Here is a 27,819-nt window from a genome sequence, read left to right as displayed (position 1 = left end):
TTTTTAGAAAACCATGGAAGACTGTACAGTTTTAAAGCGTCAGTGTAAGAAATAATAGGTAATGATGACATTAAAAAAAGGGAACGTATAGAGGAAAGATATAAATGCTTTTCCCTCAGGTCCCAGGGCTACCATATATAACTAAACATTTTAGAACAGTCAAAGTAATCCAACAAACACAAAAATGAGTTTCTATGTAACTACTTAAACACTGCCTTTTTTTCCCATTTACTCTTCAAAACATCAGTTTCTTGCTAGATGTCTGCTTGCTTCTCTGATACCCCACAGCAGGCGCCTGTGAATGCTTCCTACGAGATGCCGGATGCGAACAGATTCCAGACCTTAGAGCAGAAGGTAGCAAACCTGACTTCCACCACTTGTAGACTGCTGCGATTAGTAACTGCACGGAAAAGGCCACCCAATCAAACAGGAGTGGGGGAAGATAAACATATTCTGAGTAGGCATTACTGAGTAATATTGTTTAAGCTGCTAGTGGAGCCAGTCATTCCATTTTCACTTTTCTGAAGAGTCCTCACAGCACTTGGAACCTGCATCCCAGTACTCAAAGAAAGTCCACCACACCAAACCTAAGAGAGGACAGAAACAAAGCTGCAGTCAGACTTCAAACCAAGTGAAGACTTAAGGGATCCTGACATTTTTCCATCTAAAAGGCAAAAATAAGTGAACACAAGTGAACACCATCAAATTCCAAATGGAAAACCTTCATATGTGAAGTGACGGGAAGTAGAAAGGCTAACTCAGGGGTCTTTTAGAACCGTATTGGCCAAAGGAAGTCTTATGACAGCAGAACTCACTGGAGCTACACACAAGAGGGAAATAGGGCCGTAGAAATTTAGAGACTAAACTGGATTAATTTAGTCAAAAGATACTATCATTACTGATACTAAAGTTCACAACCAAGAGAAACACACAAGGACTCATCTTTTTCATCCCAATTACTGCCTTGGATTTTGACAATGGGTTGTGGCCTGAAACTATAGGAATCTAACACCCCTCTGTTAACAGAGTAATCCCATTAGCTTCTTCCCTAACTTGTTAACAATAAGAACCCTTTTATAATTCTCTAAGATAATCTGAGAAAAACACAAATGGCAATATCCAAATATACTTGCCATATTCTATTATAAATGTGAATGAGTTTGTGAAAGATAAAACTGCTTCACTTGTGTTGAAGAAAGCAGCTATCATTCAGTAAAGTAAATGATAACTGATATGGAATAGAGTCAAGAGAATTAAAATGTGAAAATATGAATCATTTAAACTATCATCAACTGCCATGTATGTAGCAGACAAGCTTAAATTAAAGCAAGGGAGATTCTAGAAATTTTTTATGTATTCCCACCTTCAACTATATCCTAAGTATTCAATATTTACTCAGTAACCATAGTATAGTTACAAAGAACTTGCAGACTGTGAAACACATGGCTATATAATTAACATTCCAGAATTTTTAAACTTTAAGGTTCAGTAATGATAACTCTTAAAATACAAGAAAATGTGGTACAAATGAACCTATCTATGGAACAGAAACAGAGTCACAGATAGAGAGAACAGACTCATGGCTGCCAAGGGGGATGTGGTTAGGGAAGGGGTAGACTGGGAGTCTGGGGTTAACAAACTATTACACAGAGAACAGATACAAAACAAGATCCTAGAGCATAAACAGGGAACTATATCCAATATCCTGGGATAACCATAATGGAAAAGAATATAAAAAAGAGTGTATAGAGGAATTCCCTGGCGATCCAGTGGTTAGGACTCAGCGCTTTCACTGCCAGAGCTCAGATGCAACCCCTAGTCAGGGAACTAAGATCCTGCAAACAGCTTAGTCAAGGAAAAAAGAAGTATATGTGTGTACACCTGAGTCACTGTGTTGTACAGAAGAAATTAATACAACATTGTAAATCAACTGTATTTCAATAAAAAATAAATTTTAGAAATACAAATGCTACTCTGATTATGAAACTATCGTATTATTTTATTGAAAAGTGATTTACAGAAATATTTACTCAAAATATCTATCTAGCACAACAGTGGAAGAGCAGATCAATGGAGAAAAGTTAGCCTTTTTCGGAAAGTGGCACTGGAACACGTGGATATCCATATGCAAAAAACAGATCCAGATCTTAAACTATACTCTGTATCACATATAAAAATTAACTCAAAATTGATCAAGACCTAAATGTAAAACTTTTTAATTATAAAGTTACAAGAAAAAAACAAAAGAAAATATCTCTGTGACCTTGAGCTGGGCAAAGCATGACATTAACAAGAATATTTATAGAAGTTCTATTTGTAAATGTCTCCAATGGGAAAGCACTCAAGTAGTCAACTAAATTAGAATGTGTAAATAAATCCTGATATAGTCATACAATGAAAAACTATACATATACATATAAAACTATGTGAACTACCACACCGTGGAAAAACATGCATAAATCTCACCAATGTATGTTGAGCCCAAAAGATATTGTAAGATTCCATTTATACAAAGTTGAAAGGAAGGCAAATAAATTTATGGTATTATAAAACTCAAGATAGTAATCTCTTTAGAGGAAGGCCATTAGAGGCTGGAAATGGGTACAATGTTCCACTTCCTGACCAAGACCCTGGTTACAAAAATGAGTGCAGTCCTATGAAAACACTGATCAAACTACATGCTTATGATTTGCAGACTTTTATGTCTCAACACTTACTTCAGTAAAATATACCAAAAACATACAATCACAGGCGTAGGAGAGGTAGACTGGGGAAAGAAAGAGGAATGTAAGAAAAAAATAAGATATTGTGTTTCCCCAAATAGATAGCATAGATATTCTCCTTAAAGTTGCCAAACCAAATATAAATTAGATACTAACCATGAAACCAGGTAGTACTGGCTGAGTAAATTTTGCCTTGAAGGAATACAACAACTGTTTTGAGTTTGCATCATAGAAAGAAAGCTGACCTAGAGGGAAGAAGAAAAAAAAGTCACATTTATTATTGGAAAAAAAAAATTAACATCTAATTAAGTCTAACATATAATCATGCATAAAAGTAATAACCAAATGAATATTTGTCACTTTGAAGACTGGACTTAGGAATTCTCACTTGAAAATCGGTAGTAAACATGTTTAAGAAAAAGCCCAAATCCACTTTTCTTTCCCTGGTTTTTAAGATCTCCATAGTGCTTTCATAATCTGGTACTATCTAATTATTCAACTATAGACTTCTCTTTTTAACCATTATTTAACAAATGGTTCCTTAGTCCAGTAAAAACCACGGTTATTTCTTCCTCCCCCCCTTTTTTTTTTTTTACTATAACCAGCCTTTTCACTCAATCCTATCACCATTTAAGGTTTACTCTATTAGACTTTGTCCTCTAATTACTTAAAGCCATACTCATACCCTAATCTCTAAAATCATGGTATAATTATCACTGCTTCAGTTTTAGTTCTTTTTTAAGGTCTCCTGACAGTCTTTCAACAATGGTCATGTAATAAATCATTGTCCTTCTGACCACCTAACTGTCCAACCTGATGACACCCTTGCAACTGTTATCATTTCTTCAGACTTTTCTCTCATGACTATTCTCTTGGTTTGTTTCTTTATTCTGAGGGTATCTTTTGTTTCTTTTCCTCCTATTCTAAATGTAGATGCTTGTCTAGGATCTTTTCTCTCTATAAAGTTCCCATAATAAATCAGCTAAGAACTAACATTATGTCTACTAGAAAAGAATCTAACATTATGTCTCCTATTTATATAAACTACTTCAAAATGCCAAGCAACCTATATGTGGTCACAAAGTTAGTGTACAGAAGAGCAACAACACTTAAGGGTTCTGCCCAATATTCAGTGGCCGTTCTGTGATGCCATAACTAGTATTTAGCTTCAGCTAAGTAATGCCCCATGGCTGTCCCGTTGGTATCTCATCTTTCCCCAGGATCCTCTATACTCTCTACTCTGTTGAGGGCATGATCATCCTTTTGATCACACTGGACAGAACCTCAGTCATCTTTAGTTCTTCTGTGTCCCTTCCTCCAATCCATATTTTTAGTAGCCAAGTCCTATGAATTCTACTTTCACACCATCAAATCCATTCTTCTTGATTCCCCACTGCTCAGGCATCTCTTACCACTAATCACTCAACCAATACTTATTAAGGGTTTACTATGTAAAGAAAGCAAGGCGAAAGAATGTTAAAACTACTGCACAATTGCACTCATCTTACATGCTAGTTAAGTAATGCTCAAAATTCTCCAACCAGGCTTCAACAGTATGTGAACTGTGAACTTCCAGATGTTCAAGCTGGATTCAGAAAAGGCAGAGAATACCCTCCTTGTGGCTCAGCTGGTAAAGAAAAGGCAGAGGAACCAGAGATCAAATTGCCAACATCTGCTGGATCATAGAAAAGGCAAGAGAGTTCCAGAAAAACATCTATTTCTGCTTTATTGACTATGCCAAAGCCTTTGACTGTGTGGATCGCAACAAACTGTGGAAAATTCTGAAAGAGATGGGAATACCAGACCACCTGACCTGCCTCTTGAGAAATCTGTATGCAGATCAGGAAGCAACAGTTAGAACTGGACATGGAACAGCAGACTGGTTCCAAATAGGAAAAGGAGTACATCAAGGCTGTATATTGTCACCCTGCTTATTTAACTTATATGCAGAGTACATCATGAGAAACGCTGGGCTGGAGAAAGCACAAGCTGGAATCAAGATTGCTGGGAGAAATATCAATAACCTCAGATATGCAGATGACACCATCTTTATGGAAGAAAGCGAAGAAGAACTAAAGAGCCTCTTGATGAAAGTGAAAGAGGAGAGTGAAAAAGTTGGCTTAAAACTCAACATCCAGAAAACTAAGATCAGGGCATCTTGTCCCATCACTTCATGGGAAATAGATGGGGAAACAGTGGAAACAGTGGCAGACTTTATTTTGGGGGGCTCCAAAATCACGGCAATGGTGACTGCAGCCATAAAATTAAAAGACACTTACTCCTTGGAAAAAAGTTATGACCAAACTAGAAAGCATATTAAAAAGCAGAGACATTACTTTGCCAACAAAGTTCCATCTAGTCAAAGCAATGGTTTCTCCAGTGGTCATGTATGGATGTAAGAGTTGGACTATAAAGAAAGCTGAGCACCAAAGAATTGATGCTTTGGAACTGTGGTGTTGGAAAAGACTCCTGAGAGTCCCTTGGACAGCAAGGAGATCCAACCAGTCCATCCTAAAGGAAATCAGTCCTGAATATTCATTGGAAGGACTGATGCTGAAGCTGAAACTCCAATACTTTGGCCACCTGATGCAAAGAACTGACTCATTTGAAAAGACCCTGATGCTAGGGAAGATTGAAGGCAGGAGGAGAAGGGAATGACAGAGGATGGGATGGTTGGATGGCATCACCGACTCGACGGACATGGGTTTGAGCAAGCTTCAGGAGTTGGTGATGGATAGGGATGACTGGTGTGCTGCAGTTCATGGGGTTGCAAAGAGTCAAGACACGACTGACTGACTGAACTGAACTGAACTGGTGTAAAGCACTTGCCAAGCAATAAGGACATAATACTTAACGAAACAGACATGGTCCTGTCTGTATTACTTAAAGACCACCTTGAAAAGTCTTCCTCTCTCAGTATTTTGCAACCTCTTCCACATTTAACCATTTATTCTCTAATATGTCTAAAACTATATTACCATCATATAACTACAGTTTTCTAAAATAAACAGAAATCCTTCTTCAACTACCAAAAAAAGACTAGCTTATTATTATTTTTCAAGGCCCTCAGAATCTGATCCCATCCTACATTACAATTTTTTTCTATACCCTATGCTTTAGGTTAACAATTACACTTCTCACTATCCTTCCTATCCTATCCTATGGGGCTTCCCTGGTGGTGCAGAGGTTAAAGCATCTGCCTACAATGTGGGAGACCTGGGTTTGATCCCTGGGTCAGGAAGATCCCCTGGAGAAGGAAATGGCAACCCACTCCAGTATTCTTGCCTGGAGAATCCCATGGATGGAGGAGCTTGGTGGGCTACAGTCCACGGGTCGCAAAGAGTTGGACACGACTGAGTGACTTCACTTTCACTTTTAACTTTCACTATCCTTAAGGAATCTTTAATTATACTTAATCTTTAAGTATCTTTAATTATACTTATATTTAAGGAATCACAAAGTATGGGAAAAGAGACAGAAGAAGATAAGCAAATGCTATCTTGTAGTTTAAAAAGAAAAAATGTATTGATATACCAATAAATTTACTATTTATCCTGAGGAAAATTGTTTATGAGTCTAAGTGAGTAAATTTTTAAAAATACAGCAAAACTGACATGTCATCACTAAAAAGAAATCAGTCCAAAGTCAATTCTTTTCCTTTTTGAATAACTAGGTTGATACTTCATGGAACTCTTTGGACATAACATTACTTAAAATCATAAAACTTGGTTTTATTAGCTTTAAGTGTCAACTTGGAGTGAGGCATTTAGGGAATTACTTTTCTTCCCTACTTCATCTACAAAAGTTTTATATTTAGATGACAGCAGACAAGATACTTATCAAATACCTAACTGAAAAAGCTTAAAGATAAACACCAAGTTAATTTTTAGACGCTCTTAAGAGGAGGGAAGATTGGCAAAATCTATTAAGATGAAACTTAAGGACAAATCAGTGTTCTTCATTTGAGTTACAAACAGCAAAGAAACACCTCTACACTGCCTAACATCAGAGGAAAAAGATAATCTGCCAGAACTCAATGGAAAGAAGATCTAGTGGATTAGGTGGCTACCAGCTCAATACTGACCTACAATGCTGTGAAGTCATATTACTAGAAATCATGCTGCCAAATCACTAATCTACGGTGGTCAGAAGTTGTGTGTTCTACTTTGAGAATCAATCTTTAAAATACATATAGACATAGTATACAACCACAGGTGATAATAAAGGTTTGGAAAAATTAAATTAAAAGGAACAGCTAATGTTACAGAGAATGTACAGTCTGGAAAAACAGGGAAAGAGAAGCAATGTTAGTTTTTAAACAAATAAGGATTATAATGTAAATATAAATTAGGGAACATAATTCTGTGTTTCTTCAAATGACAAGACTTAACAGCAAGAGTCTCAGAAGTTACTGAGAGACAAAATGAATTGACTTAAGAAAAACCTTCTAATCAAATGTTATCCTACAGTGAAACAGGCTGCCTTCTAAGACCATTAGCTTCACACAGAAATGTTCAAGCATAGGAGTAGCAACTACTCACAGAGATAATGTAATAAGGAAATCATACTATGTGGCAAAAGGATTGGGTAATTTCTAAGGTCTATTATGACTCAAAAAAATCTGACCCTACCACTCTTAACAGTTAACAAAGCAAGGTAAGGGAGGAATTAAAATGGGCATAAGACATTTTAATGCTCATGACTAAAATTAGCAACATCTTTCTTTTCAGAATGATTTAGTATATTATAGATGAGAGCTTTTATAGGCCTGCAAGCAGACATCACATGCCCTTTCAGTCAACTACAGACCTGAAGTTATGTTTGTGATCAAATCCTAGTAGGTCAAAACATCCTTACCACAATACTAGTGGAAATTCCGTACAGATTATTACTATAGGAAAGCATGGGCTTCTCTGGTGGCTCAGACAGTAAAGAATCCACCTACAATGTGGGAGACCTGGGCTCAATCGCTGGGTTGCAAAGATCCCCTGGAGGAGGGCATGGCAACCCACTACCTGGAGAATCCCATGGACAGAGGTGTCTGTCAAGCTACAGTCCATGGGGCCGTAAAGAGTCAGACATGACTGAGCAACTAAGCACAATGCAGAGTAATGAAATACAAACAATGATGATGAAATGACTTAGGAGAAAATCAGCGAACTTACCCCCATCAAAATCACAAAACACACCTATTCTTTCAGGAACAGCAACATCCAAGGCTTTGACTTTATTATTATGCTTTGCTGCAAATGTGTTCTGTAGCCAGTTGTTCACATGGATACACCAACTAGTGTTTGTCTTTCCCAATTGGTCAAATTTCCCCAAAGTCTTGTACGCTACTCCCACACTGTAGGATTTACAATCCTTCTGGGCCTTGACCTCCCAATAATGTTGTCCACTTTCAATAGCTGTGTCTCCTACAAAAGATTAGAAGGTAAATTTAACTCTTACCTGTTTCTATGACTTACAGAGTTTTACCTATATTTGGCCCCACAAAATGGCACCAAAAAGTCTGATTCAGGAGAATAATCATGTTACACAGACACTAAATGCAGAGTATCTGCTATAATGACTTGTATGTTTACTAACTTCTCTGAATATAAAAGGCTTCAGAACTTTTCTTCCTTATTATCCCCTTAAGAGTTATAAATGTGGAGTACTACATAAACTGAAGTAGAATTCAAAACATATCAATAAAAAGATAATTTGAAAACCTACCAAAGCAACTAGGCTTCCAGGGGTAGAAATTTTGGCAAATATTCATTCAATACACAGGCAGCCACACCACCCCTGAGTAGAAAGTCCACCCATGTGATTGTGATGCTTTTAATCTGAGATAATGAAGAATTATTATGTTTATCCTACCCAACACTGTGTACGATTCCCCCGTAAAACGATCTCTGCTGCCTCTTACTGCTGGTGGCCTGGAGCCTACAGATGTCCGTTTAGGGGATGGGGTACCACTTCTATATAAACAGGAACAAAAAGAAAAACAAATATTCTATGTTGTACATGTTTCACAAACTAAAATTACAGATAAAAGGAAAGTTTGAAGAGCTTTCTGATCATGCTGCACAAAAAGCAACATTTAATTTTATTTGAATTATTTACTATTAAACAGAATTGTCAATTATAACACATGTAAGAAGTCATCAACATAAAGCAAGCTAAAAACACTAATACCATGCAGAGAGAGCAAGGCTTGTACAAATTAATACACAGTTGGAACATGAGACAACGCCAAAATGGGACAAGACAAAAGGGGAAAAAGAACTCAAGGGGAAAAAAAAGAACTGCAGAAAGATAATGGATTATATAACTTACATTTCTTGCAGTTAAATTTAAATTAAAAGCAAGTCTTTTTTTAGGAAGAGAAATGATTTATAATACTTGATATTATTCTGTGCATGGATTTGGGTAATTGCTATTTTTCTTTTTAAGATTTATCATAATCAAATAACTTTTTTATTTTCATAAGCAGGAGGTATTTTTGTTTTGTATCTTCTCTTCTTAAAAAAATAGCAATTACCCAAATCCATGCACAGAGTAATATCAAGTATTATAAAGCATTTCTCCTACTAAAATGGACAAGATACAACTTGACTTCCCTTTTTCAAATTATATGATATAGTAAACTGGACAGCATTAAGGCCTTTCACTAACTCCCCCAAACTCAAAACAGACCAAACCTCAAAAGATGTTTAAAAATTAACATTTCAATTATATCAAACTGCTGCATTCATAAAACAAAAAATTCGTAACTTACCAGCAGTAAAGAAATAAAGGGAAAGCATGGCAAAAAGAAAAACATGTAAATATTGAGAATGTCAATTTAAATTTCAAAGAAAAGTTAAATAAGGAAAAGTCTTCCATTGAAGCACCCTAGAATTCAACCTTGAATACATTTTTTGCAAGAAGTACAACAGTTATTATTGTCTCAAAGCAAACACGATTCCACCCTTTAAAGATACCTCAGTCACTCAACTGTCTCAACTAAGGTTCTTTGTTATCTTTAATCTGGACTGTTTTATCAGCTTCCCAATTGATCTGTTACCCAAGTCATTTGTTCACTGTTAGAAGATAAACCTAACTCTGATTCTCCCACTCTAAAATCTTCAAGTACTTCCTTACTACCTACAAAGAACGTAGCATGGCATTTCAGGTTCTTCTTGATTTGGTCCACTTTTCCAGGTAGCTCAGCTGGTAAAGAATCCGCCTGCAATGCAGGAGACCCCTGGGTCGGGAAGATCCCCTGGAGAAGGGACAGGCTACCCACTCCAGTATTCATGGACTTCCCTTGTGGCTCAGACAGTAAAGAATCTGCCTGCAATGTGGAAGACCTGGGTTTGATCCCTGGGTTGGGAAAATCCCCTGGAAGAGGGCATGGCAACCCACTGCAGTATTCTTGCCTGCAGAATCCCCATGGACAGAGGAGCCCGGCACTAAGCACACAGCACTGCCTTTCCAGGCTGCCTACCTCTGGACGGCACTATCCAGCTAAAAGTAGCAGCTCAAGCATTCCTTAAACTCAGGCAATCTGCCTCAGTGCATTTCCCTTCCATCTCTCGTTCTCTCACTGCCAAGTCCAAAGGCTACACATTCTTCCACTTACTTGAGAACCAACTTAAATACTAATCCACCAATGAAGGTCTCCCAGATCCTACCAGGCTAAATAACCTTTCTGAGGAGTCCACCTCTAGGCCAAAATTCTGTGTATGACCCTTCAGGCCTAACAGGAAGTAATTATAAATGCTTGCCTTCTCCTCACCAGACTTGGTGCACTGCGAGTTCACTGCAGGTTTTGGAGGGAGTTGCAATCCCCCTTGCTCCTATGTAACTCCATGCTCCCATGCATGTCTGCATTCCTAGACTAGATACCTGTATTCAGAGGGTCCATTATGGGAGGGGGCCCTCAGCTGAGACCCTTTCCAGCTGCCTCCTCAGAGACCTCCTTAAAGGGGGAAGGGTAGGGGAGCAGTCTGAAGACACTTTTCTCCACTCGTCTCAATACTTTCCCACTCCTAACCTTTCCCATTTCCTTGGCCTCAGGTCCACAAAACAGAAGAAGGCTTTTGTTTTTTCTCCCTGGGCAGCGAGATGGTCCTCAGATACTTACCATCTGCCATCTGCTCTGGTTTACCTAACCCTCACCCCGTGCCATTCTGCTGTGAAAACGGAACACTGGGTGACCTAGCACCCCTTCCTCTGCGCCTCTTACTTATGCTATCACAGTAAGTGAACAAAGTCTGCACTGTTATTTTCAGTTTGGCTCACTGTCCTAATTGACCACTTCAACATCTGGCAGCTCAGGAAATCTTTCTTCCTCCAAACTCCCTGATTCACACATACTACTGAACACAATCTCCATCTCAGATTATTATTATTTATATATAGAGAGATAGCTCATTTACATAAGTTAGGGCAAATTCCTTGAAGGCAGGGACCATGTTTATCCCTATAAACCCCACAATATCCAGCTGACATCCTACAGTAAATAAATATTTATGGAAAGAATAAATGTATGTAACATTCCAGAAGTAGCCCACATACAAAATACGCTTAAAGAGATGAGAGAAAGAGAAATAACATGATGAAATTATAAACATAAGTAGTCTAAAAATCTCCAAATGACCAAATTTCACTGATCTTATCAAATCCAGCAGCATTTTACAATTCTAATACACCAACTATGAATCACTTTCACCAATAATAAGCAAATAAACTGGAAAAAAGAGAAGACAGTAATTTTGAAAAGAGAACACATTCTGGTTTCTGGGAAAGATATGGGGTATCTTCAAATCAGCACATTATTACTTGTGCAATTTGAAATGATTCATCTTTCTGGCACTGTTCTAATAATTTCAGTAATGACCTTTTTTTTAATCTTTGATACTTTTGAAATTGTATGATTATTATAAATCATAGAACACTTTAAACTTGCTTCATGTCAAATATTTGTAAAAGCAAAGCTGTAATGTTAGATATATTGAATACAGCACAACAAGAAAGATGCCAGGTATAAGTAAATGCAGAAAAAAATCATATAAACGAAATTAATTCAAGAAAGACTTAAAGCAGAGCTTATTGTTTTGTTATCATATACAGTATAATCTAAATAATATGAAGCATAATGCTATATAATGCTGTAAATCCAAAACATAAGCTACCAATACAGACAGTCTACACAAAGCAATATTTTAGCTTATGAAGGCTGCTGCAATGGGTTCTGCTTATTGGTTAAAGAAAAATTTAAGTTATTCAGCCAAGCTAGATAGACTAGATCCTAGAACTAGACAGACATAGATCATCACCTTGAATGTTTCTTCAGTGAAGTAACATGGACACTGTCAGATAAAAATAGGCAACTGTTAAGAGATTGCTTTACAACTTAAATTTAACAGTTTATATAATAAAATCAGAAGAAACGTCGGCTGAGGAATTTCTTTTGATTCACTGTTTCACAGTGATTACACCTTATTTCAGTTTGAGTACAATTCATCTCTGTTAAAAGAGGCCTCCATACTTTAAGACTACCTAAGTCAGTCTGACAGTAACACAAGGTGCCAAGCCTGTCTCTGGTTCACAAGGTTGCTGACCAGGGGCCCAACACTGGGGTTGTACAGGGTAAAAGTTGTCATTCAACGCAGACCTTCAGCTAAAAGAGGTGATCTGTAAGTCTAACATTCAGGAGCTATGCTAGGAACTTCTCTCTAAGCAGTTCAAATTGCTGTAGATATAACCTGAAAAGAAATGGAATACTGAAATAAAAGATGTAAGTAAGAAGAGGATTAGGAAAAAAACTAAGAAAAAATGAAAAATGTTAATGACAAATTCAAGTACTGGCAAACAATATTGTATTTTCATTTTGGTGTTAATAATAAGAATTTCATTTCTAGTTACTGTCAAATAAGAATCAATATACAAGCATTTAATCCAGATAACAGACTTAATAAATGAGCTTACCTGCCCTTGTTCTCTTTTCCTTTAATTTTACTGTCTTGACCTTTTCCTCCAGTAGGATCCCACTCTACACAGGTATCTTCAACTCTCAGGTTCAAATGGGACGATGAGTTATCCAAATTGAAATTAAGTGCTAACCAAAACAATATTTCATTTTTAATGTAGCATATCTCTAGTTTCTGAAGCACAGCCATCATCATATTATTTTTGAGCCCAATAGATTTCAACACTGTATATAAAGTTTCAATTCTTAACCTTAAGATTTAAAGTCTACAATGATAAAGCCATAATCTACCAATTCCTCCTCTATTTCCCTTTATTCTCCTCTATATATCTATCCTATACTCCAACCAAACACAGTGTACTTGCATGGTCACAGTTCTTTCTGCTTTTCCTTCTGATGGAATCTCCAGTAGCAAGATAGCTTCAATTTCCTATTATCAGAGCATCAGCTGACTGTTACGACTAAACAGAAAGAGGAGCTAGTAGCATCAAGGATGAGAAGAAAGTGATGTGGTGTAAAATTATAGACCCTGGCGCGCACACACTCTATTGCTCTAACATTAAACAATTTCATATTTAAACTCCCAGTATTTTCAAAAATAAGGCAAGCAGGGAGAAACAGGCCATGATGGCAGAAGCAAGGGAAATAACTCAGCTGACAGAGCTAAGATGATTTACAAGGCAAAGAATAGATGAGGGGAAAGGGCTACTGAAATGAAAACAAATCAAGAAAATGTAACACAAAGCTACGCTTTTCAAATTATTTGGTATCGGGGAACTATGTGCTATTCATAAGACTTACTTAGAACTGCTAATTTAGGAAATCAGTTTAACATAGGATCACTTGTTCCTTTTGGATACTGAGGGTTAATCATTGAAATGTATCAATTTAATATGCAATTTCTGGAATTTGCTTTTTAAGCAAGGTATCATCTACTACACAGTTACCAATAAATCTGCTTATTAGCTATATCTCTCTCCAAAAGTTTAAATTTCTTATAAGTATTCACTAAAGAAATATTGCTTTACAATACCCCATTTCACTTAAGGATAATATGTGATTTAGCTAAAGGTTCAGTGTGTCTGTGAAATATTCATCATCAAACAACAAAATATTCATATAGAAAACCTAATGCTTATCTAGTACATGCAGAATTCTTTTATACTCTACTGTTTTGTAAACAGCACTTTAATTTCACCTATTCATCTGACCTATTGTTCACTGTACTTCAAAACATTCTAAATACAAATTGACTAAAATAACCACTTCCAGAAAATGTCATACTATATGCAAAAAAGTTAATAGCTTTTAAAACATGCATGTAAACAGAAATGAACTTACTGAAAGAAGAAATAATACAGTTCCAGTAAAAATGGAAATAGAATTCCTCAAAAGGGAGGTACTGAAAAGTTAGGATTATACAAAACTGAGATCCTATATTACCAAGAATGAACTGTCTTAAGAAAACAGAGTTAACCTCTATATTAGTTATTAGTTAATACATGTGAGGGCATCTGAATTTTTAAAAGAAACAGTGGATATAACTCAAGGTGCCATCAACACTCAGCTGCTTATTAAAATCCTAAGGAAAGAAAAAAAATCATAAAGCTATTCCCTATGTTTGATGATGAAGAGGAGAGTAGAGTCAAGGGTGGCAAAAAACAGGTATTGTCCCTCAAGCCACTTGAGATCAGACTTATCAAATACCATAGCCCCTGAACAGAATGGTATAGGTTTCAAACTCAGGGGAGCAATCTTTTCTCTCTTCCTTTTTGGACACTGTCCCTTCATGAAGCCTCAACTAAATCACTGAGGCTCTCTAAGTAACAAGGATAATATTTTACTATGAAGTTTAAAAAAAAGATTGCCCTCAAAAGTGAGGCCTCAACTGTTAGTCTTATCTCTCATACAAGCCCTGTAATGAAACCAGATATTAGTTTCCATATCTTTAAAAGTCTGTGTAGACAAAGTACCAAAAAAAATAAGGGACAGATATGTTTTAATGTTTACTTTGGGTTGGTGGCTACTTTCTGTACTGTAAAATTATATCATAGATACTAACATTTGAGGCTAGAAAGCAACTGGTGATTAGTATCACATCATTTACCTTTACAAGGAAGAGATAATATACTTTAAAAGTTCTGGTCATAAGAAATCATCACTTTTGGTAATTTCAATAAAAGAAGAAATTACATACATTGGAGAGACAGATATTAACAAGGTTCACTATGTTCTACACCAAGCACCACAAGTGGCAGGATATGAAGTTTTGGTAGGACGCAACTATTTAATCTCCATCTCTCTTTCCCTTTCCCTCCACTTCTGTGCTCATATATTTATTTCTAGTGGTTGGTCAAGAAGGGCTACAACAAGTCAAAAAATCAGTAAACAACTGTTTACCATGGTACTTTAAAAAACCTGACTTTTCTCTGGAGCTCCTGCTGTCATTAGTAGCCACTCCAGTGGTATGGAATAACCTTAGAAAACCTGTGACCCATAGCTTCTTAAGAGATAATTTTACTAAGTCTCCCAGAAGGTTCTAGAAGGTTCAGTGGGCCTCAGGGTTGAGTATCAGTCTACCTCAAGCCCAGGGGGTTTACCCCATAGTGAGAACTGCTCAAAAGGACTAGAATCAATTTAGTCTTTCCCTGCAAATCCTAACACCAAGAATTTGACTAGTTAAGATCTAGACACTGCTAATGGGAGCAGAGAGTCCAGCTCCAAAGAAACTGCAAGCCAGATATTCATTTTCCTGAATCTACAGAATTTGCATGAAAATGTAAAATTCACCACATTTAGGCCCAAGTTTGGGCACTAAATATTAAAGGAAAAGGAACAAAAGAAATAAAAAAAGATAAAATATTCTTGGAGGAGGATATTAATAATAATGCAATTTTACCTCACAAGAGTTGAAAACAATTCAAGTTATATAGAAAAGATTATCTACCTATAAATATGACTTTATTTTGAAATGGTAAAAATCTCTAAAGAAACCACAGTTTCAATTCAATTTGTTAACAAGTAATTCTAAGTAACTGCATTTCTTGGCTAAGTTATCTGTAGTTCTCAAATAAAAACATTTGCTAATCCAAATTACTTTGACTTAGTTTTGTTTTGCTTTTTTAATCTTTCTAATGAGCTGTCAATAACTTATGAACTTCTTGTTTTATTCTAAAATATTTTTATACCAGCCTCCAAGTCATATCAAACTTCTAGCATTCAAACCTATTCAAATGCTACGTGAACTGTAGGTCAGTGGAACACTCAAAGGCCCAACTATCTAACAACAATGGATAGACACTGATTCCGGAAGTAAACTGAGTCAATTATCATCTCACGACTGGAAAGATCTATAACATTATTGCCTTCAAATTGGTAAACACCTGAAAAATCTTCTGTGTTTAAATATGTTACTCTTTGTTGTTGTTGTTGAGTCACTAAGTCATGACTGACTCTTTGCAACCCACAGACTGCAGCACACGAGGCTCCCCTATCGTTCACGATCTCCTGGAGTTTGTTCAAATTCATGTACATTGAGTTCTAATAAATTCAAACTGTCGAGACTAGAAGCACTTACTTACATTCCTGGCCCACAATAAAGGCAGGCAGAGAACTTGTAAATAAGATTCTTGTTCACACTTTTCCAAGCTAGTTTTAGGGATCATGGGTAAGTTAATTTACATATTTGAGCATCCTTTTCTTCACCTACAAAATGGATATCAATACCATCTGCTCTACTGATCCCTCAAGATGGTTTCAATGATCAAATAAAAGACTTGTGAGAGGGCTTTATAAATACTAACAAACTATATAAATAATAATTTCTACAATAAGATTTATAAAAACAAAAAATATCTGAACTAAACTGAATACATACTTTCCTATTATTGAGACATAATCCATTCTCTGGGCAAACCTCAACAATGGGAATATAATTATACTAGACTGAAATTTGTAAACTAAGTACCTATGGGAGAACATAATACCATAGCTGGTCTATATCACATATCTGAAAGTGAAAGTCACTCAGTTGTGTCCAACTATTTGCAACCCCATGGACTGCAGCCTACTGGGCTCCCCTGTCCATGGGATTTCCCAGGCAAGAATACTGGAGTGAGTTGCCATTTCCTTCTCCAGGGGAATCTTCCTGACCCAGGAATCAAACCTGGATCTCCTGCATTACAGGCAGAAGCTTTACTGTCTGAGATACCAGGGAAGCCCCTGATTTATCTGAATACTAGGGTAAAAGAGAAACCAATGAAATCCACTACTGTAGTCCTAATTTTCCCATCTTAAAATACCTCCTGATGAGAATTCTGTGTGTGGAGGGGGGTTGGGGGGGGCGGGTATGAAGGTGAAGAAGGGAAGGCAACTATAGATGAAATGTTTCCTATTACAAAGTGTTGAACAACTTTACATGTTAAGTTCTATTTTGTGGTGAACAACAGCTAATGATCTTACCTTTGGTCTCTAGAGTCACTGGATCAGAATACTCTCCAGCCACAGCCTTGTTACAAGCTCGCACTCTGAAATTCATGTACTTTGAATCAAACTTTAAACCTGAAAAAAATAAAAGACAGCCTTGAGATATGAAAAGTAAAGGACTCTACTCCAAAAGTATGAGTACGAACCTTCAAACAGACTTTTTTCCCTCCTTGGAACTATCTTTTTACTCAGAAAGAGTACAAATTTATGTTAACAGAGTGATCATGCCTGAAATAAAAGGAATCATGATTTATCTATTATTTTCTTCAAAACAAATGAATTACACAGTTTATCACTGGGCTTTTTAAATTTAGCAATAAAAAAATATTCTCAAGCCTCATTATAAGTAACGTTTCATTCATGGAGAGATGTTATGGTTTAGAACAACATACTCAATTTCTGGAAAGTAGCTAAAGAATTTTTATATTTGTTTCACAAGTAAAAAATGAATTTAAAGAGAATGTGAAGCATAAGGATTAATAGCAAAATTCTAAAGTTAGTCAGGACCAGATTAACATCTCAATCCAAAAATTACTAGCTATGGCGCATTCAACAACTTGATAGAGCCACAGTTGTAAACTGGAAAAGGAAAAATCAAACCTCACAACTGTAAGGACTAACTGAAATGCACTGTACTTATAAAATCAGATGTCCTGTGAACTTCAGCCCAGATCCTGACAAATGTTAGGTTCTCAGTAATGATAACAATACTAATGTTACTGCTCACGTAAAACAAACATTAAAAATCTCAGGCAACATTCAGCTCACTCATATACCCTAGCTCCCCTATATATAGTGAAAGGAGAGTGAAGTCACTCAGTTGTGTCCAACTCTTGCAACCCCATGGACTGTAGCCTACCAGGCTCCTCTGTCCATGGGATTTTCCAGGCAATAGTACTGGAGTGGATTGCCATTTCCCCTATATATAGAGGTATGTTTTTAAAGACTATCAAAAGGCCAACACACAAATTTCTAATATCAAGTCATAGCTCAACCTGAAGTATTACCATAAAGGTAATAATAAAAAGGTAAAGGCAAAGACACACTGAAACCATACTCACAGAAAACTAGTCAATCTAATCACACTAGGACCACAGCCTTGTCTAACTCAATGAAACCAAGCCATGCCTGCGGGGCAACCCAAGACGGGCGGGTCACGATGGAGAGGTCTGACAGAACATGGTCCACTGGAGAAGGGAATGGCAAGCCACTTCAGTATTCTTGCTTTGAGAACCCCATGAACAGTATGAAAAGGCAATATGATAGGATACTGAAAGAGGAACTCCCCAGGTCATCAGGTGCCCAATATGCTACTGGAGATCAGAGGAAAATAACTCCAGAAAGAATGAAGGGATGGAGCCAAAGCAAAAACAATACCCAGTTGTGGATGTGACTGGTGATAGAATCAAGATCCGATGCTGTAAAGAGCAATATTGCATAGGAACCTGGAATGTCAGGTCCATGAATCAAGGCAAATTGGAAGTGGTCAAACAAGAGATGGCAAGGGTGAACGTCGACATTCTCGGAATCAGCGAACCTGAATGGGTGAATTTAACTCAGATGACCATTATATCTACTACTGCGGGGAGGAATCCCTCAGAAGAAATGGAGTAGCCATCATGGTCACCGAAAGAGTCGGAATGCAGTACGTGGATGCAATCTCAAAAATGACAGAATGATCTCTGTTCGTCTCCAAGGCAAACCATTCAATATTACAGTTATCCAAGTCTATGCCCCAACCAGTAATGCTGAAGAAGCTGAAGTTGAACAGCTTTATGAAGACCTACCAGACCTTTTAGAACTAACACCCGGAAAAGATGTCCTTTTCATTATAGGGGACTGGAATGCAAAAGTAGGAAGTCAAGAAACACCTGGAGTAAAAGGCAAATTTGGCCTTGGAATGAGGAATGAAGCAGGGCAAGACTAATAGAGTTTTGCCAAGAAAATGCATTGGTCATAGCAAACACCCTCTTCCAACAACACAAGAGAAGACTCTACACATGGACATAACCAGATGGTCATCACCAAAATCAGACTGATTATATTCTTTGCAGCCAAAGATGGAGAAGCTCTATCCAGTCAACAAAAACAAGACAGGGAGCTGACTGTGGCTCAGATCATGAACTCCTTATTACCAAATTCAGACTTAAATGGAAGAAAGTAGGGAAAACCGCTAGACCATTCAGGTATGACCTAAATCAAATCCCTTATGATTATACAGTGGAAGTGAGAAATAGATTTAAGGGACTAGATCTGATAGAGTGCCTGATGAACTATGGAATGAAGTTCGTGACATTGTGCAGGAGACAGGGATCAAGACCATCCCCATGGAAAAGAAATGCAAAAAAGCAAAATGGCTGTCTGGGGAGGCCTTACAAAGAGCTGTGAAGGGAAGAGAGGTGAAAAGCAAAGGAGAAAAGGAAAGATATAGGCATCTAAATGCAGAGTTTCAAAGAATAGCAAGAAGAGATAAGGAAGCCTTCTTCAGCGATCAATGCAAAGAAATAGAGGAAAACAACAGAATAGGAAAGACTAGAGATCTCCTCAAGAAAATTAGAGATATCAAGGGAACATTTCATGCAAAGATGGGCTCGATAAAGGACAGAAATGGTATGGACCTAAAAGAAGCAGAAGATATTAAGAACAGGTGGCAAGAATATGCGGAAGAACTATACAAAAAAGATCTTCACGACCCAGATAGTCATGATGATGTGATCACTAATCTAGAGCCAGACAACTTGGAATGTGAAGTCAAGTGGGCCTTAGAAAGCATCACTACGAACAAACCTAGTGGAGGTGATGGAATTCCAATTGAGCTGTTTCAAATCCTGAAAGATGATGCTGTGAAAGTGCTGCACTCAATATGCCAGAAAATCTGGAAAACTCAGCAGTGGCCACAGGACTGGAAAAGGTCAGTTTTCATTCCAATTCCAAAGAAAGACAATGCCAAAGAATGCTCAAACTACCGCACAATCGCACTCATCTCACATGCTAGTAAAGTAATGCTCAAAATTCTCCAAGCCAGGCTTCAGCAATATGTGAACTGTGAACTCCCTGACGTTCAAGCTGGTTTTAGAAAAGGCAGAGGAACCAGAGATCAAATTGCCAACATCCGCTGGATCATGGAAAAAGCAAGAGAGTTCCAGAAAAACATCTATTTCTGCTTTGTTGACTATGCCAAAGCCTTTGACTGTGTGGATCACAAGAAACTGTGGAAAATTCTGAAAGAGATGGGAATACCAGACCACCTGACCTGCCTCTTGAGAAATCTGTATGCAGGTCAGGAAGCAACAGTTAGAATTGGACATGGAACAACAGACTGGTTCCAAATAGGAAAAGGAGTACGTCAAGGCTGTATATTGTTATCCTGCTTATGTAACTTATATACAGAGTACATCATGAGAAATGCTGGCCTGGAAGAAACACAAGCTGGAATCAAGATTGCTGGGAGAAATATCAATAACCTCAGATATGCAGATGACACCACCCTTATGGCAGAAAGTGAAGAGGAGCTAAAAAGCCTCTTGATGAAAGTGAAAGAGGACAGCGAAAAAGTTGGCTTAAAGCTCAACATTCAGAAAACTAAGATCATGGCATCCGGTCCCATCACTTCATGGGAAATAGATGGGGAAACAGTGGAAACAGTGTCAGACTTTATTTTGGGGGGCTCCAGAATCACTGCAGATGGTGATTGCAGCCATGAAATTAAAAGACGCTTACTCCTGGAAGAAAAGTTATGACCAGCCTAGATAGCATATTCAAAAGCAGAGACATTACTTTGCCGACTAAGGTCCGTCTAGTCAAGGCTATGGTTTTTCCTGTGGTCATGTATGGATGTGAGAGTTGGACTGTGAAGAAGGCTGAGTGCTGAAGAATTGATGCTTTTGAACTGTGATGTTGGAGAAGACTCTTGAGAGGCCCTTGGACTGCAAGGAGATCCAACCAGTCCATTCTGAAGGAGATCAGCCCTGGGATTTCTTTGGAAGGAATGATGCTAAAGCTGAAGCTCCAGTACTTTGGCCACCTCATGCGAAGAGTTGACTCATTGGAAAAGACTTTGATGGTGGGAGGGATTGGGGGCAGGAGGAGAAGGGGACGACCGAGGATGAGATGGCTGGATGGCATCACAGACTCGATGGACGTGAGTCTGAGTGAACTCCGGGAGATGGTGATGGACAGGAAGGCCTGGTGTGCTGCGATTCATGGGGTTGCAAAGAGACACGACTGAGCGACTGAACTGAACTGAACTGAAATGTGGAGTAGTGCATACATGTAGAAAATTGACAGCTTTTTTACTGTTAGAAAACTAAGGTGAAAATTAAATTTTATTGAGACAGTGTTTACAATATCCCTTCACATATTGTTTTACCAGAGTGCAAATATCCAGAACTAATTAAAATGAAGGTTTTCTTGATATTTTAAGAGAAATTCATTTCCATAACAAATATACAAAAACGTTAGCTTGGCTAAAGAAACTGAATAACTTGATCTTTTAATGTAAGTCAAAAATTCATCAATTATATCTGTTTTCTGAGAATGAGATTCACGAAATGCAGTCATCTTACCTGACAGTGTATATTCAGTACCCTTAATATTATCAACTATCTCCCAACATCGCTCATCCTTTACACGTGGAAGTCCATCAAAATTCGTTTTACGATATTCTAGTATAAAATGATCAATCTTATTATCTTCTTCTGGCATTCTCCAAGCTACTGTCACAGAGTTGTCAGCCACCAAACATTCTACTGGATCTATCTCTGGAGCTTTGGGGACTGAAGCAAAAAAAAAAGCTCATTTTTCACTAATAGTACTAATCCAATATTTATGTCTGTCATTCAAATTATGCTTTTTCATGTTGCTTTTGAACTGTTAAATTGAATCAGGCTAAGAGAAGGGATATCTTATAAATGCAAAATAACCATTTTTCAAAGCTGTTTTAAAATTCATATTTCAAAGTTTTTCATAGATGCATTCAAAGTACATTAAAAACACAGTTAGCAAAAAGCAATTCAAACAGGCTAAGAGTAAAGACTCGAGAATTATTTGCTACTTTTCAACACTTATGTCTAATCTGCTATTTCAAACAGCTGGAGACCATAAATTAAATTACTGCTGACAAAATTAAATAACTTGCTTTGAATCCAATGATTAAAATAGTTCAAAATATTTTCAATGTATTTTAAAAATCTTGTTTATAGAATAACTGTGATTTCTCAACACTGAACAAAAATGAAATCTGCAACCCCATAGAATATTTAAGAATTTTAAATGTTTCTCCAGAGTTCCATGATTCATTACAACAAAATGCAGTAAATGAGTCACATTTAACATGTATGAAAATTAATAAATTTCTTTTCCATAAAAGAGGTTTTACATAGCTCCTCAACATTAACAGATGTTCCATTTAATAGTAGGCTAACTGGGGAACATGGTCCTCCAGTGATACAGATGTGTCTTAAATGTGTAAAACTGTGCCAGTATTGTATTTAAACACTTGTTGCTAAAAAAAGCTTTGAAAGATTTACTCCAAGCATGTAAGTCTGGTTCAACATTCTAAATTAACTAATTCATTATATCGGTAGAAGAAAATTCAAATGATCAGAAGAAAAATTATATGATGTGAATCAATAGAGGAAAAAATACATTACAAAATCCAACATTTATTCATGACTAAAGCTCTCATTAAACTAGGAAACTTTACCTGATAAAGAATATCTACAAAAAAAAAAAAACCTACAGTTAACATCAAGGTTGAGAAACTAAACACCTTTCCCCTAAGGCAATGACGTCCCCTCTCTCCACTCCTATTCAACACTGTACTGGAAGTTCCAGCTAATGCTATAAGACAAGGAAAAGAAGTAAAAGATATGCAAGTTAGGAAAGAAGAAGTAAAACTGTCTTTGTTTGCTGATGACAGTCTATGTAGAAAATCCCAAAGAATCAACAGAAAAATTCCTGGAAATAACAAGCTTATAGCAAGGCTGCAGGATAGAAGGGATGAACAGGCAGAGTGCAGGGGAATTTTAGGGCAGTGAAACTACTCTGTAAGATAATGTAGTGGTGGAGACATGACTTTCAGTTCAGTTCAGTTCAGTCACTCAGTCGTGTCTGACTCTTTGTGACCCCATGAATCGCAGCACGCCAGGCATCCCTGTCCATCACCAACTCCCGGAGTTCACTGAGACTCATGTTCATCGAGTCGGTGATGCCATCCAGCCATCTCATCCTCTGTTGTCCCCTTCTCCTCCTGCCCCCGATCCCTCCCAGCATCAGGGTCTTTTCCAATGAGTCAACTCTCCGCATGAGGTGGCCAAAGTACTGGTTCAGCTTTAGCATCATTCCTTCCAAAGAAATCCCCGGGTTGATCTCCTTCAGAATGGACTGGCTGGATCTCCTTGCAGTCCAAGCGACTCTCAAGAGTCTTCTCCAACACCACAGTTCAAAAGCATCAATTCTTCGGTGCTCAGCCTTCTTCACAGTCCAACTCTCACATCCATACATGACCACAGGAAAAACCATAGCCTTGACTAGATAGACCTTAGTCGGCAAAGTAATGTCTCTGCTTTTTACACATTTACCAAACCCACAGAACTGTGTAACAGAGTGAACTCTAATGTGAACTATGAACTTCATTTAATAATAATTTTTTAATACATTATAGACGTTAGTCTATTACTGGAACATAAGCAATACAGATTACTATTCATTTCTATGGGAAGACATCATGGGCATTCATAAATTTAATATGCTGTGCCCTGCCTACATATAAGGAAGTGTAAATGCCTGTAGCATGTAGTAATTTTGTAATTTTGCTGAGTTAAAACCTGTATTGAAGTCCTAAGAGGCTTGTATAAATAAAATACCACTTAATCTGTAAGTGGGTCCAGCTAACTCCCCACAAATCTATGTCTCAAATTCAGCTATTAATATCACTGCAATAAGAATGTACTGGCAAGAAGATTCTTCCTTCTTACGAATAATGGTTCCCAACGAAAGCAAACTTGGCAGGTAAAAAGAAAATCTAGATATTTTTATTTAAATTTTATTTAATTATTAATTATTTTAATAAATAATATTTCATTTATATTTAATTTATATATATTTATATATAAACATATTTGTATTTTATTTATATTAATCTAATTAAATATTTAATTAACATTATTATTAATAATTTATTTATTTATTTAAATTTAAGAGTGGTATTATTCAAAGCAGAGACATTACTTTGTCAACAAATGTCCCTCTATTCAAAGCTATGGTTTTTCCAGTAGTCATGTATGGATGTGAGAGTTGGACTATAAAGAAAGCTGAGTGCCAAAGAATTGATGCTTTTGAACTGTGGTGCCGGAGAAGACTCTTGGGAGTCCCTTGGACAGCAAGGATATCCAACTAGTCCATCCTAAAGGAAATCAGTCCTGAATATTCATTGGAAGGACTGATGCTGAGGCTGAAACTCCAATACTTTGGCCACCTGATGCGAAGAACTGACTCATTTGAAAAGACACTAATGCTGGGAAAGATTGAAGGAGGGAGGAGAAGGGGATGACAAGGATGAGATGGTTGGATGGCATCACCAACTCAATGGACATGAGTTTGCGTAAACTCCAGGAGTTGGTGATGGACAGGGAGGCCCGGCGTGCTGCTGCTGTCTATGGGGTCGCAAGGGGTCGGACAGGACTGAGCAACTAAACTGAACTGAACTGAAGAGTGGTATGTCAAATATTCTGTAATAACCTACATGGGAAAAGAGCCTGAAAAAATGGATATATGTATAACTGAGTCACTGTGCTGTATGTCTGAAACCACACAACACTGTAAATAAACTATACTTCAATATAAAATAAAAATTAAATTGAAAAAAGAGTCGTATGTCAAATTAAGAGTGACTTGAATCTAATGCGTGGGAAGTTCACCCAATATCCTATATAGAAGTAAGAGAAGAATTTCAACAAATGTAGGAATAAAGTACAGGGAAAGATGAAAGGTGGTAAACTTGTAATATAAAAACATTAGGGAACAAAGAACTCAAAAAAAAATGAGAATGGAAAGCAATTCACAGCAACTTCCATAAAGCAACAAATTGTGTGGACATTGTTCTAAGAATTTTACTAAAGTTTTTCACTGCATGTGAATGTAAAAGAACAACTGCAACAAACATGTCTCTCTTCTTGACTGCCGAAGCTCAGAAAGGAGGACATAAACTCTTAAGTTTCAATGTATGAATAATGGCTTAGCGTAGAAGAAAATGATCATGATTATTATCATCCATCATTATCACTTCCAATTTTCAAGACTCAGGTAAGTCCACAACTCGTTACTATACATAATGCAGTGTAGAGTTGATTTGTGTGGTGTTTACAGAATGAACTATTAAGGGATGAAGGTATTCATTTTTAAGTTTATCTGACTGCATCTTATAGGAAATTTTTATGCTATAGCAAAATATAAAAAATTAATGATATGAGTTCACCTTTCATAAATTTTAACAACCTATTATACCTTCCTTCAGGATGAAACTCCCCCACAAAAAGATTTCTTGCTTTTTATTACACCTCATTCCTTCAGACTGTCTTAAGAGTTTGCAAAAGAAGAAATCCTAACTGTGCATGCAATCTACTTGACTGTACAGTAGATATGGCCTGGGTTTGTTAAGCCATCACTGAAAATCCAAGAGAAGGAAAGTAATGTTGAGAAGATTGCTTTTTTAGTATTTTTTTTTAATCAAAAAACTACTACTCATGTGTATATTCACAGTCCACCCCTCATGACTCTCCTTCTGAATTTAGAAACAGTGTGAATGAAAATATAATGGTTAGCAATCCTGAGAGGCCAATTTACAGGTAGGCACTCACTGATAAGTAGGTATACTTTCTTCTTCTACAACTATGATTTCTTCTCTCATCTTTTCCTTCTCTGAACTCCTTTAGAACTTCTGCTCTATACCATACAAGTTAATACTTCACTTAAGTCACCATAATTAATTCTACTATAGTTTCTTGACTACTAACTTTGTCTTTCCAATCATATTCTAAAGTCCTGGACCAAATTCTCATAGAAGGAAAGAATGGTTTCATATGATTAACATTCTCTATCAAAAACAGCTAACCTCCAAAAACTGTAAACCTGTAAGTAAAACGCGTCTCTTTCCAGAGATTTCCTGATCACCATGTTCAAACTGTTTTAGCTATCCACTTAATTAACACTACTTGATGCTAGTAAAAAGAGAATGACCAAAAGGTCCGTAGTTGGCTCTTGCACACACGTGAACAGTAACAATAAAGTGGGACTCAATTTTAATGGTTTCAACTGCTGGAATATCATCATACTAATACTCTAATAAACCAGTGTTGACACATTATTATTATAAAACTCCATCTGAACCAGAAGCCACCACAACAATGGTAATAATAACAATCAACATTCATTAGGTGTTAACTATGTGCCAGGTACTCTTTCAAGTGCTTTAGAGGTCTCAATTCACTTAATCTTTATAAAAATCCTAGAAGGATAACATCATACTTTAAAGATGAAGAAAATGAGGTGAAGTTAAATAATTTGTTGAGGCTATACAGCAAATAAGTGACAGCCAGAATTCAAATCTAGGAAGTCTGGCCCCAAGACTCAGCGTTAACCATAACAGTACATTGCTTCTCTCTGCCAAACTAGTGATAAGAGGTATCCTGTACTAGGATTCTGAAACTGGAATTTTTACTGTCAGTAAAATAATTCTCTAAAAATAAAGACTAGCAAATTCAGTTATTCCTTAGCTGAAGAAAGAAAAAACACACACTATATTTCCTTAATATTTAAATTCTAATGTTCATTACAAAAAAATCTTGAAAACAGAGGTTTTATACAAAACTTTATACATAATATATGTACTAACTTACCTGGCAAAAACTTCAAAGTTTGCAATATCCGTCTTTCCTGAGAAAAATCCACCATTAAATGAGTCATGTTGTCACTGACCTTTGGTTTCAAAGAAAGGCGAAAGGCTGAAGCCATTGTTACTCTATAGCAAACACAGACATAAACATTCTTTTAAAAATAAAAGAATGGGAAGTATCACATCACATTTAATGTATAAAGTGAACAGATAGAACTTATTTCTCCACTCTAGTGGTTTCTGAAGCTATTAACAAAGATAACAAAATTAAACAGAAATTTGCTTTTAGATCTTTTGAAAATTAATTTTAAAAAATGTAAAGTGTTTTTAAATTTAAAGACATTTAAATAACCTTTAAAGAACTTTCCTCCAGCCAGTTTTACAAAACTTCATAAAAACACAAAAGACTCAAGAGACAAACATCCAAGACAAATCATCTTTAACAGACTCAACAGTCATCTGAATCTCTGTAAACTCAATCTGACTTCCTGATGCCAGCCTCACTCCTTTTCATATGCCAAATAATGAACTGTAAATACACCCTGAATCAAACACTCTGCCTAGTCATCACAGCCATCCCACGTGTCCTTAAATAAAAGTAAAGGACACTGACCAAATACTGTATTGTTTGGTAGGTGCTAAAGAAAGACTATGGATGAGGAAGGAGAGAAGTGAAATCACAATTCTGAATACTATGCTAGAAGCTATGACTCTGATGTATTAACATAAGCTGAATGGAAGTAGACAAGAAGAAA

General features: G+C 36.8%; 1 protein-coding gene across 4 annotated transcripts in view; it reads right to left on the bottom strand.

Annotated features, from left to right (window-relative positions):
- Positions 1 to 464: 464 nt before the first annotated feature.
- FSD1L (fibronectin type III and SPRY domain containing 1 like) overlaps positions 465 to 27,819 on the bottom strand; it is a 48,623-nt gene continuing 21,268 nt past the window's right edge. Inside the window, exons 6-14 of one of the 4 annotated variants that reach the window (XM_068974306.1) lie at positions 27,069 to 27,190; positions 21,738 to 21,947; positions 17,149 to 17,247; positions 12,687 to 12,816; positions 12,035 to 12,067; positions 8,589 to 8,689; positions 7,889 to 8,140; positions 2,880 to 2,968; positions 465 to 587 (exon numbers count right to left, since the gene is read on the bottom strand). In XM_068974306.1, the coding sequence (XP_068830407.1) occupies positions 465 to 587; positions 2,880 to 2,968; positions 7,889 to 8,140; positions 8,589 to 8,689; positions 12,035 to 12,067; positions 12,687 to 12,816; positions 17,149 to 17,247; positions 21,738 to 21,947; positions 27,069 to 27,190 (1,159 nt within the window). The remainder of the gene's footprint in view (positions 588 to 2,879; positions 2,969 to 7,888; positions 8,141 to 8,588; positions 8,690 to 12,034; positions 12,068 to 12,686; positions 12,817 to 17,148; positions 17,248 to 21,737; positions 21,948 to 27,068; positions 27,191 to 27,819) is intronic. The other 3 variants (XM_068974307.1, XM_068974308.1, XM_068974309.1) reach the window with 3 other exon arrangements.

The sequence above is a fragment of the Capricornis sumatraensis genome, chromosome 6 (genome assembly GCF_032405125.1).
Source record: "Capricornis sumatraensis isolate serow.1 chromosome 6, serow.2, whole genome shotgun sequence".
Classification (NCBI taxonomy): Eukaryota; Metazoa; Chordata; class Mammalia; order Artiodactyla; family Bovidae; genus Capricornis; species Capricornis sumatraensis.
This window is presented reverse-complemented; position numbering and strand designations above follow the sequence as displayed.